The sequence below is a fragment of the Balaenoptera physalus genome (genome assembly GCF_965194825.1).
Source record: "Balaenoptera physalus genome assembly, chromosome: 19".
Classification (NCBI taxonomy): Eukaryota; Metazoa; Chordata; class Mammalia; order Artiodactyla; family Balaenopteridae; genus Balaenoptera; species Balaenoptera physalus.
Genome location: NC_138900.1, coordinates 11,485,405 through 11,497,748, shown reverse-complemented (window position 1 = coordinate 11,497,748; position 12,344 = coordinate 11,485,405). Strand labels below are relative to the sequence as shown.

The 12,344-nt window shown below is 47.1% G+C and overlaps 2 protein-coding genes across 3 annotated transcripts in view; one reads left to right on the top strand and one right to left on the bottom strand.

Moving 5' to 3' along the window:
• The window catches only part of SRRM5 (serine/arginine repetitive matrix 5), a gene marked incomplete at its 3' end in the record, with an annotated part of 172,816 nt that overhangs the window by 22,288 nt on the left and 138,184 nt on the right, over positions 1-12,344 (top strand).
• Positions 1-12,344, bottom strand: part of LYPD3 (LY6/PLAUR domain containing 3) — a 31,600-nt gene that overhangs the window by 17,852 nt on the left and 1,404 nt on the right. Inside the window, exons 3-5 of one of the 2 annotated variants that reach the window (XM_082438807.1) lie at positions 11,933-12,103; positions 11,526-11,687; positions 9,675-10,665 (exon numbers count right to left, since the gene is read on the bottom strand). In XM_082438807.1, the coding sequence (XP_082294933.1) occupies positions 10,181-10,665; positions 11,526-11,687; positions 11,933-12,103 (818 nt within the window). In that variant the 3' untranslated portion in view covers positions 9,675-10,180. Of the gene's footprint in view, positions 1-9,674; positions 10,666-11,525; positions 11,688-11,932; positions 12,104-12,344 lie in introns of those variants that run through there. The other variant, XM_082438808.1, reaches the window with a different exon arrangement.

The following is a 12,344-nucleotide window of genomic DNA, read 5'->3' as shown; positions in this document are numbered from 1 at the left end:
TTGTCTAGTTTCTGGACCTTCTTGAGATTTTTGTCAACTGCTTAAGTAATGTCTCTTGTAGCAAAAGAAAATACTTGTTCATGCAGTCATGCAGTGCATTCGGTTTCCAAGTCTCTTTAAATCTCCTTTCTTCTGTAACAGAGCCTCCATCATTCTTTGTGTTCCATGGCAGCAATATTTTTGTAGAGCAGAGGCCGGTTACTTTGTAGAATGTCCCTCCGTTTGGGCTTAGCTGATGTTTCCACATGATTAGATTCAGATTGTGCACATTTTGCCCAAGACCACGGAAGCGATGCTGTGTCCTTTCTCAGCGCATCATATCAAGAGGCCCGTGATGTCTGTTTGCCCCCTTACTACTGATGTTAACTTTGATCACTTAGTGAAAGTGGTGGCTGCCAGGTTTTTCCTATTTTTGTCACTATTTCCCCCTGTGTAATTAATAAGTATCTTGTGGGGAGATGATTTGTGACCAGGGAAATATCCTGTTACTCCTCAAACTTGAACCCACTAGTTTTAACTTGTATGGATGTATGTTCTCTCCAACACCACCAAGCAATTAACTTAATTCTGACACTATCTACTGGGAGATAGCGTCAGATTCCACAGGTTATAGGCTCAGTCCTACCCCTGCCCCCCACCTGCAGATGCCAATCACAAGTCCAGTTTGTCACCTGTGCTTCTGACTGACCGACTATAGCTCAGAGGTTCCCACAACCCGCTCTGTTGATTAATTTGCTTGAGCAATTCAAAGAACTCAGAGAGACATTGTACTTACTGGATTACTGGTTTATTACAAAAAGATGTAACTCAGAAACAGCTAGATGGAGGAGATGCACAGGGCAAGGTACCGGGAGGGGGTGGGGAGCTTCCAGATGTGCCACCCTCCCAATACCTCCATGTGTTCACCAACCCGGAAGCTCTCTGAACCCCATCTTTTTGGGGGTTTTGGTGGAGACTTTTGGGGATTTTGGTGGAGGCTTCATTACAGAGACACCATTGATTAAATCATTGGCCACTGGTGATTGATTTCAACCTCCAGCCCCTCTCCCCTCCTGGGAGGTGGGGCTTGGGGGGTGGCTGAAAATTCCAACCCTCTAATTACATGGTTGATCCCCCAGGCAACCATCCCCCATCCTTAGGTGTTTTCCAAAAGTCACCTCATAAGCATAAACTCAGGTGTGGTTGAAAGGGGTTTGTTATCAGTATCAAGACACCTTTATCACTCTCATCACTTAGGAAATTTCCAAGGGCTTTAGGAGCTCTGTGCCAGAAACCAGGATGAAGACCAAATATGTTTCTTATTATAAATCACAATATTACAGCATCTACGACTGAATCTTGCCTGAATTAATTATCATTATAAAGGTTGCCAAATGGTGATGTTTTGATTCCATCATTCCTTCTACATCATTCATTAATTTTTTTACTCTAAGAATGCGCTTTCTCTCCCTTTTATTTATTTTCATTAATTTTCTATCCGTTTGTAGTCACGGATTCTTGTTTTATTCAATGGGTTATAATCCTTTACTATTATTATTTAATCTGAGGTTCAACTTGTTCCAGATTTGGTCATAGGAAGCCTCTTTAAGATGTCTTCCTGTGTCCTTCTGACACACCCGCATCATTCTTTGAGTATGTCCTTATTTCTAGCTCACTTCTGTTTTAAAGATGGAGAAACTGAGGCACAGAGAAGTTGAATAACTTTGCCCAAGTTATCCTGATGATAGCTGGCAGGACCAAGATTTGAATGCAAGCAGTGTGGTTCCAGAATCCAAGCTCTTAACCACTCAACCATATTGTCTCCTTACGGGGGCAAGAACCATGACTTTTTTTTTTTTTTTTTTGGCCACGCCACGTGGCTTGTGGGATCCTAGTTCCCCGATCAGTAATCGAGCCTGGGCACTGAGCAGTGAGAGCGCAGAGCCCTAACCACTGGACCACCAGGGAATACCCATATATATATATATATTTTATGTATAATATATATTTTATTTATTTATATATATAATATATATACACACACACGTTTGGATTTATTCTGGCATTCTTTTTCTTAAATTGAAGCATAGTTGATTTACAGTGTTGTGATAGTTTCAGGTGTGCAGCAAAGTGATTCAGATACACACATATATATATTCTTTTTCAGATAAACCATGACTTCTTGTTCAAAGCCATATCCCCATCACTCAGCATGATGCCTGACCCATAGTAAGTATTAAATGAAAATGTGTTAAACAAATGAATAAATGAATGAATTGTCTGTCATATCACTCAGGTCCTTCCAACTTCCAACCTTAAATTCCACTCTTCATCATTGTAATCACACTTTTTGCAATATGCTCTCAAGTTCCTGGCTTTGTCCTATTAGAAAGGCAATCTGCCAGTATCCAACTTTCTACCCACTCAATGCTTGTACCAGAGTGATATAAGTGACCAGAGCTGGTGTCAACCAAAAAAACAAGAATGCAGGAGGCTGCAAATAAGAAAAGTTTATTTGGGGTCTTAAAAATGGCAATTTGGGAGACACAGATTCAGGTAACCCCAAAAGAGCGTTCCAAGGAAGAGAAAAAGTCAGGGGCTCATAAAGACAAAAAGCCACGAGGCTGTTAAAAGTTGCCTGGTGAGGGACTTCCCTGGTGGTGCAGTGGTTAAGAATCCGCCTGCCAATGCAAGGGACACGGGTTCGAGCCCTGGTCCGGGAAGATCCCACATGCCGCGGAGCAACTAAGCCCCTGCGCCACTACTGAGACTGAGCTCTGGAGCCCGTGAGCCACAGCTACTGAGCCCACACACCTAGAGCCCATGTTCCGCAACAAGAAAAGCCACCGCAATTAGAAGCCCACGCACCGCAAGAAGAGCAGCCCCCGCTCGCTGCAACTAGAGAAAGTCCGTGCGCAGCAATGAAGACCCAATGCAGCCAAAAGGAAATTAATTAATTAATTAACTAAAAAAAAAAAGTTGCCTGGTGAGAATTGTGATGGACTCTAATGAGAGTCAGAAAATATTTGTCCTTAAGGAATCACAAGGTGTTTTAGGGTAGGGCTCCAATAAGTAGATAGACTGTCACGAGTCATTTTAGGGTAGGGTCTGATAAGTATCTTGAGTTTCTGGCAGGTGATCTGATCAAAAGATCAGATTTCACCCAGGCTGAGATGTGCATAAGTCACACTTCCTTAACGTCCTCCTGGCTCCAGAGAGCTCTCTTAGCAATACCAACTCCATTTTGATTTCCCTCTGACACTGGAGGAAAATCACACAACCCTGCTGAAAAGTCTGACTTTAAATTAGTGGTATATAACCTCCAGTGAGTCCTTAATTCTGCCTAGAAATCAGCCTAGACTTTTTGGGTCCATATACTTGCCTGCTTTCCTATTTCATCCCTTCTCAATGCTCCACAAAGCTCCTCCCATTATCCCACTGGATACCACACTAGTGAAAAATTACTCCGAATGATTAGGGACTTCCCTGATGGTGCAGTGGTTAAGACTCCGTGCTTCCACTGCAGGGGGCGTGAGTTCCATCCCTGGTCAGGGAACTAAGGTCCCGCAGGCCGTGGAGCACGGCCAAAAAAAAAAAGACAAAACAAAAAAGATTAGACTTCAGGGAAATGCATATTAAAACCACAATTAGGTACCACAACACACCTACCAGAATGGATAAAATTTAAAAGACCTACTGGGACTTCCCTGCTGGTGCGGTGGTTAAGAATTTGCCTGCCAATGCAGGGGACACGGGTTCAAGCCCTGGTCCGGGAAGATCCCACATGCCGAGGAGCAACTAAGCCCATGCGCCACAACTACTGAGCCTGCGCTCTAGAGCCCGTGAGCCACAACTACTGAGACCGCGTGCCACAACTACTGAAGCCCACGCGCCTAGAGCCCGTGCTCCACAACAAGAGAAGCCACTGCAATGAGAAGCCCGTGCACCGCAACGAAGAGTAGCCCCCGCTCGCCACAACTAGAGAAAGCCCACGCCAGCAACAAAGACCCAATGCAGCCAAAAATAAATTAATTTTAAAAATTCTAATAAATAAATAAATACAACTTAAAAAAAAAAAAGACCTACTGACAACACAATATGTTGATGACAGCACAGAGTGTAGGACACTCTGTAGGACAGTGAAATAGGATAACCAATTTTGAAAAGGGTCTGCTAGTTTCTTATTAAACTAAATATTCCCCCATTCTTTGACATAGCAATTCCACTCCTAGTATTTATGCAATGAAAGCCTATGTTCATGAAAACAAGTATACAAGAATAGTCATACCAACTTTATTCATGATAGCCCCAAACTGGAAACAGGTGTCCATCAATAGAAGAATGAATAAACAAACTGGGATAATACCACATTCCAGGACTTCCCTGGCGGTGCAGTGGTTAAGAATCCGCCTGCCAGTGCAGGGGACACGGGTTCAAGCCCTGGTCCAGGAAGATCTCACATGCCGCGGAGCAACTAAGTTTGTGCACCGCAACTACTGAGCCTGCGCTCTAGAGCCCGCGAGCCACAACTACTGAAGCCCATGAGCCACAACTACTGAAGCCCACGCCTAGAGTCCGTCCTCCACAACAAGAGAAGCCACCGCAATGAGAACCCCGCGCACCGCAACAAAGAGTAGCCCCCACACACAGCAACTACAGAAAGCCCATGCGCACCAACGAAGACCCAACACAGCCAAAATTAAATAATAAATAAATAAATAAGTTTATCAAAAACACCACCGCATTCCGTTGAGTGAAAGAAGCCTTACACAAAAGAGTACAGTATACAGTATATTTCCATTTATACAAAGTTCTAAAGCTTTAGATATTGAGCACTTGAGACGTGACTATTGTGAATTGAAATGTAATATAAGCATAAAATACACATGGGACTCCAGAGACTTAGTACAACTCCCCCCAAAATATCTCATGAATAATGCTTTCATACTGACTATATATTTAAATGATAATACTTGCATTAAAATATATTATTAAAATTCATTGCTTCTTCTCTTTTTACCTGTTTAATGTGAACACTAGAAAAATTTTAATTACATATGTAATTTAAATGTTTTGCAATATACTTCTTTTAGGCCATGATGATCTAAAACTTAGAAATAAGATAAAAGGGGAACCACATATAACAGGCCCACTCAGGGATTATCTGATTCTCTGGGGGTAACAGGCATGTGTCTTACTATTTATTATTGATTAGGGCCCAAACTCCATAAATTTTAGATATTAACTTTGCAAATGATAAGAAGATTGGTAAGTTGCAAATGCTTTTTGTCTGGTAAAGAGGCAAATGCCTTCTGATGGAATGATTTCTGCCCAGTAAACAATAAAGCCCCAGAAATTAAGGTTTTATCACCCTGTAAGACAAGAATTCATTTTGAATCTCAGTTTTCAATCTTATTTCAGCATTCTTTCTTTCGATGACTAAATATACTTCATCTCATCTATACGCTTTTGAATTAACTGTACTATCTTGCTGGTTCCCTATATTCTGAGCACTTACTATATGCCAGGCACTGTACTTGACTTACATTATCAAGTTCAAGTCTCACAAGAGTCCTAAAGGCAGGAACTATTATCCCCAATTAAGAGATAAGGAAACTGGGACTTCGAGAGAATTTCCCAGCTCAGTTTCACTCAGAATAAAACAAGGTATAGAGTAGTTACATAGCTGAGATTTAAACATGTCTGACACAAGCCTGGCCTCTGAATCTCTAATCTACACTGTGTCTTTGTTATGAGGGAAACTGTGCCCCCCTCAAAAAAGGTATGTTGAAGTCCCAACCCCCCAGGACCTATGAATGTGACCTTATTTGGCAATAAGGTCTTTGCAGATTTTATCAAGTTAAGATGACTAATATCTAATATGACCTCAGAAAAAGAAGGAAATTTGGACACAGACAGGGAGAGCTCCCATGTGAAGACGGAGGCAGAGACTGGAGATTGAAGAAGCAGCCAAGGAACGCCTGGGGCTACCAGAAGCTGGAAGCGGCAAGACAGGGTTCTCCCCTAGAGGCTTTGAAGGGAGTATGGCCCTACCAACACCTTGATTTTGGACGTTCGGCCTCCCGAACGATGAGTCAATAAATTTCTGATGTCTTAAGCCACCCAGTTTGTGATACTTTGCTACCGCAGCCCGAGGAAACTCACACAGTCTCTGACATGGACAACACCAGGCGGTTACATGGATGTGGAGGTGAGAGGGGTACCACCAGCAATATGGGACCCACACCTGGAAGGCATCTTTCCTCTGTCCCTCATCTGTGCTTGCAAAATGCCCTACCCCAACTCACAGGGCGCCGTGTCAGGACAGACTGTGTCGGGGCCTTCACAACACACCGGGGGCTTCCAGAGGTAAAAGCCTTTCTAATGGGCAGAAGGGATTACTGGGTGTCCTGTCTAGCACACCTTTCTGGGTTAGCTCCACCTTTCACTGTCTTAAACTATTGATAGTAATACTAAACCGATGGTAAACTGAGAGCAATGCAAAAGATTCCTGCCTGGCGGAATACAGTTGATTATTTCCCTCTGGTTATTGACCGGTTCAACATCCGCTCATAAATTTATTTCAGCATTCCTGATCTCCTACCTGCATGTGTTCTTGGAATTCTCCTGTGAACTGGTTGTAACATTGTATGGGTCCCCTCATTCATAAATGAGTGAAATGACATCTTTGACACGTGTTCATCTTGTATCTGTGTAAGAGCTGATTTTACTTTCCAAAAATTATCATCCTTCATCACCTGCTTCCCCACTTTGGCACTTCCTCCAAAGATGGGAAAACATCCGCATGGAGTGACAGGTGATAAAAGGAGGATTTCCAGCCTCAACACCCTCAGAAACCCAGGAGTCCTCTGACTTACACCACCAAGATGGCAAAAAAACAGACTCAGAGTTACCTCTAAAGAGTGTTAACACGCTGGTTAGCAGGTCCTGCTTGTCAAAGCAAAAACTGCACGGGACAAGTCGGACAGGCAAGAAGTCTTCATTCAAAGTATTCCAGAAAGAGACAGAGGCCAGAACTCAGTCTGAACTCAACTCAGCTGAAACACAAGGCAGTTGGGTTTTTAAGAACTGGGGTGGGGGGCTTCCCTGGTGGCGCAGTGGTTAAGAATCCGCCTGCCAATACAGGGGACACGGGTTCGAGCCCTGGTCTGGGAGGATCCCATATGCCGCGGAGCAGCTAAGCCCATGCGCCACAGCTACTGAGCCTGCGCTCTAGAGCCTGTGAGCCACAGCTGCTGAGCCTGCGCGCCACAGCTACTGACGCCCGTGCACCTAGAGCCCGTGCTCCGCAGCAAGAGAAGCCACCATAATGAGAAGCCGGTGCACCGCAATGAAGAGTAGCCCCCGCTCGCCACAATGAGAAAGCCCATGCACAGCAACGAAGACCCAACGCAGCCAAAAATAAATAAATTAAATAAATAAAAAAAATTTAAAAAAAAAAAACTGGGGTGGGGGTTGAGGGTAGTAGGTCATCTGTTTGCGAATTGGCTTCACCCGAAGGAAAAGGAACTGGACAAGGGGTAGTTTCACAACTTGGAGAAAGGTCCCCACTGAAGTCAGGCTTCTAGGGAAACTGGGAGATAGAGGTGCTATCTCCTTGGATGTTTATATTTCAAAGAGATAGCTCCCAGGTCCTTGTGAAATACATTTCCTGGGTTGTAAAACTGGCAAGAGTCTTTTAAACAGATTTATATACATCTCAAAAGAGCAGAGAAAGAATTTACAATGACAAGTTTTCTAAAGTAAATGCTCTAAGAAACAGGAGGTCTGGGGCATCTGTGGTTAGGCCATCTGGATTCTGTAAGGGACCAGGGTGAGAGGGAGGACAGCGCTTTAGAGGCAGGAACAAGTCTATCTAAAGTTTAGTTAAGCTGAGGGAAAAGTTACAGCCCTCTTGTTCATGCTCCATAAGGCCGGTCTGCCTGGGTTCCAATTTGGACTCCGTTGCTTATTAGCTGGGTGACCCGAGGCAAGTTACTCAACCTCTCTGGGCCTGGTTTCCTCATCTTTATAAAAAGCAGATGATTAATACTTAACTCATAGGATGGTTGTGTAGATTAAATATGTTAATCCAAGTACAGCATTTAAACCAGTATCTGGCACATAATAAATATATACGTGCTGTGGGTTAAATTACTTTACCGTTCTGAGCCTGCGTTTTCCCAATCATCCCATCTGAGAATTTATATGGAAAATCAAGTGAGATGATGGATGCAAACATCCTTAGCCCAAGCCTGTCATCTGGTAAGACTCTTAAATGACTAACATTCCCGTAACTATAGTTACTATTACTGATACTTATATTGTTTGTTGCTCAGGCTCTTATTCCCTATTTTGTTACTATAATCACTATTTACTGTTATTTTATTATTAACTCACACTACTCTCTATTATGAATGGAAATATCAGCAGTATTATTATTATTATTATTTGGCCATGCCACGTGGCTTCCAGGATTGTATTTCCCGGACCAGGGATCGAACCCAGGCCACAGCAGTGAAAGCGGGGAGTCCTAACCACTGGACCACCAGCGAATTCCCAGTATTACTATTATTGAGTCCTAACCACTGGACCACCAGCGAATTCCCAGTATTACTATTATTATCTCACCATTCTGCACACCTGGTTCCCCTCCATCAAGCAGTCCCGAAGCCTGCCAGGGTCTTCGCAAGCCAGGCTTTTCCTCCCTGGGCGCCCAAGCTTTCATCTGATTGGAGGAGATGGTGGTGGGCTCAGGCCCGAAGTCCCCAAGAGGAAGCAAAAACGGACAGCGGCACCCGCAAGCCCTTTGGACAGGTGGGACGCCGGGGCCAAGCCACTGAATGATTCCTTTTTTTTTTTTTTCATCATTAAGCTAGGCTATTTTTTTATATACAATTGTTTAAGGTTACTTTCCATTTACAGTTACTAAAAAAAATTGGCTATATTCCCCGTGCTGTACAATGATTCTTAAGAAACCAGATAGATGAGGGGTCCTGGTGGCGCAGTGGTTAAGAATCTGCCTGCCAATGCAGGGGACACGGGTTCAAGCCCTGGTCGGGGAAGATCCCACATGCCGCGGAACAACTGAGCCTGTGCGCCACAACTACTGAGCCTGCGCTCTCGAGCCTGTGAGCCACAACTACTGAGCCCACGTGCCACGACTACTTAAGCCCGTGCGCCTAGAGCCCATGCTCCGCAACAAGAGGAGCCACCGCAGTGAGAAGCCCGTGCACCGCAGCGAAGAGTAGCCCCCGCTCACCGCAACTAGAGAAAGCCTGCGTGCAGCAACGAAAACCCAACACAGCCAAAAATAAATAAAAACATTTATTTAAAAGAAAAAAAACCAGACGGCAAAGTTGGTGGGGCCTGAGGACCGTGTACAAACCTGTGAAACAAAGCTCCCCTCTGCTCCCAAACATTGCTAGGAGTACCATTCACCCCTCCACACTGCTCAGTGGTCTCACCCGGTCTCCCCCTCACCAGTGGGATCACCCATAAGCACGGCTAAACCTCAGGAGGTGAAAAGTGTTCAAAACCAACGTCCCCCAGGGCTGCGACTCCGGTTTTCAGTTTCTCCATTTCAGTCTTGGCATTCCCACCCTAGCTCAGCTTCAGGAGGTAGAAATATCTCAGGTAGGTTATACTGAGGTAGGTCAGCAATGAGGTAGAAATAACTCCTTTAAAACACTATACAAAGTAATTAAACTTTTATTGAAGCCTTATGTGCCAGACATTGACCACACTGAGGCGTAAGGCATGGTCCCTGCCCTTGAGGAGCTCACAGTCTAGAAAAGAAGACAAAGATGCCAAAAAATGATTCCCACAAAGATTCGGGGGCAGGAGGCAGAGCCCTCAGACCCCATCTCTCCTATTCCAGGTTGACTGTGAGAAAGCGAATAGGAAGCTTATCACTGTCTCTCCCACCTTCCCTGGGACAGCTCTGACTACCCTCTGACCTAGGCACCAGGAGGAGACCAGGGGGAGACAAAGGTGAGGGGGATACAGTTGCTGCCCTCAAAAAGCTGGAACACCCTGGCAGGATATATACAACGGTAACTTTCTGTCCCAAAGCTGCAAACCAGTGCAGCAAAAGCTAGGGAGAACAGGGGCTGGGCCAGCCCAGTCCAGTGGTGGAAGAGGGAGTAATGGGAAGTGAGGGTACCCATGGCCAAGGAAGTAGGGCAAGAGGTAGAGAAGTTCATAGTAAGGTGCCAGCAGCCACAGCCAACAGAAGAGCCACCCACCCCACTGAGGGAGCTGCAGAGCCTTTATTATAGGCTCCATCTTTTGTGGGGTACTGCCCAATATTTCTACGGTCTTGGTGGCCACTAGCACCTCCAGCCGAGGTAGATTCCTCCTGCTGGGAGGTCTCAGGTTCAACCTCTTTTGGAGAAGTCTGGCTGGTTGGGGCTGGGGTGGGTTTGGTGGTGGAAGTGGAGGACAGGGCTGGGGCAGAAGTACTGACAGAGTTGTTTGCAGCCAGAGTGGTGGACGGAGGACGGGGCAGCAGGACAAGGGGCGGGAATCGAGGGGAGAAATAGGTCTTGTTGCGGAGGTCCGAGTTACAGCGGGACCCCTGGCAGCAGGAGCCGCTGAGCGTGAACCCTGGGCCTGTCGCCGAATCCCGGGTGCAGGACTCATCCTGGACGCAGCCCCGGACAGGCAAGGATACAGTCACATTAGCTGCAGGAGGGAGACACAGGTAGGTCCGTGGTTGGAGGGAGGGGGTAGGCACAGCCAGAATGAAACTTAGGGGCAAGACAAGAGCAAGAAGACCCAAAACAGGGGACAGAAGGACTCTGCATCCATTAATCCCAAAGTCTCAGTTCGGGCCCCACTTTGAGAAACACTGTCCCACTGTCTTTGGCACACGGTGGACCACATTTCCCATAGTACTTTGAGAGGAAAATTGTGTAGAATGAACTACAAGTCCCACAATGCCTTGGAAGAAAGGTTTGAACTGGGATACAACACCTCTCACACGAGGAAAGAGCAGAAGACCATTGCCTCCCTCTCTCCCCCCACCCCTCACACCACCCCCACCAAAATTCAGTCTTAGAGTCAGAACTACATCTGCCATAATACACCTGGCAGAGAATGTAATTTGAAGAACATCTCCCATGGTTCCCTGAAGCAGAGGCCAGGAGGCTGAACTACATCTCTCCTAATACTTTGGGACAAGTGGGGACACTAACCCTTGAATTTTCAGGAGTCAGAACTACACTCCCCACGATGCCTGGGCAGAAGCTTGGAGGCTTAAATACATTTCCCGTTGCACATTCTCCCATTCTGCACCTGGCAGGCCTCTATGAAAACTGTATTTCCCCAAAAACTCTAGGACAAAAGCATTCCTATTCCCGTGCTATACTGGGAATAGGACTGCATTTTTCATTATGCTCTAGGACAAGCCACGAACTTAGGCCTTCAGTTCCCAGAATGCGCTGAGGTGGGGCAACCCTTTGGGTAAAGGGCTACCTACCACCCATGAGGCCTCAGAAAGGCTACCACAACCCGTGAAGGCCCGGTGCTTCGAGCTCGCTCACCTGCCGTCAAGGTGACATTGCCGTCGAAACAGCCCCTGTAGACGTGGTCGCTGGCGTTGTAGCACCTCACGACGGGCGGCGCCGTACCCTGGCACTCCTTGCGGCTCAGCCCCACGCAGCTGTAGCACTCGGCCCCGTTAGGCTCGTAGTCACTCTCATTGCCTGCGAGGGGGGCGGGGAGGAAGGAAGGGGTCGAAAGGGTTCAGGAAGCACGGCCCTGCTCCGCGTCCCTCCAGCCCACGTCTCCGCCCCTCGACGGACACTCAGCTCAGCCTCTAACCCCGCCCCAGGGCGTGGCCCCGCCCCCAGCCCCTGCGGAGTTCTCCCACCTTCCCCTTGTGACCGCCCCTAGCCGCTCAGCCCAGACATGGCTCCGCCCCTGGGCCTGCGGCCCCGCCCCCACCGACCTGCGGGGATGAGCGCTCGCGAGGTGAGGTCGAGCTTCGCGTTGCAGCGGTCCTGGGAGCACTGCTGCAGCTGGACGAAGGCCAGAATCCCGTAAAGGTCCAGTCCGCGGTCATTCTTGCCGGGGAGTCCCGAACCGCAGCCCCGCACTGCCACCGAGAATTGCCCGTGGACTGCGGAGAGGGGAGGGGGCAGGGTCAGAGGGGCGGGGCCTGGAATAGACCGGCACCAGAGGATAGGCCAGGGTGGGAGGGCGAGGGCCTCAGAAAGAGCCGATCCGAGGGGAAATGATAACAGACCGAGGGGCGGAACCTGAAAGAGCGGAGTCTGAGGGGACAGACAGGCTGACAGACACTGGACACAATCGACGGGGGAGGGCCAAGAGTGGAGCTAAGACGGGGCACGACCACAGGG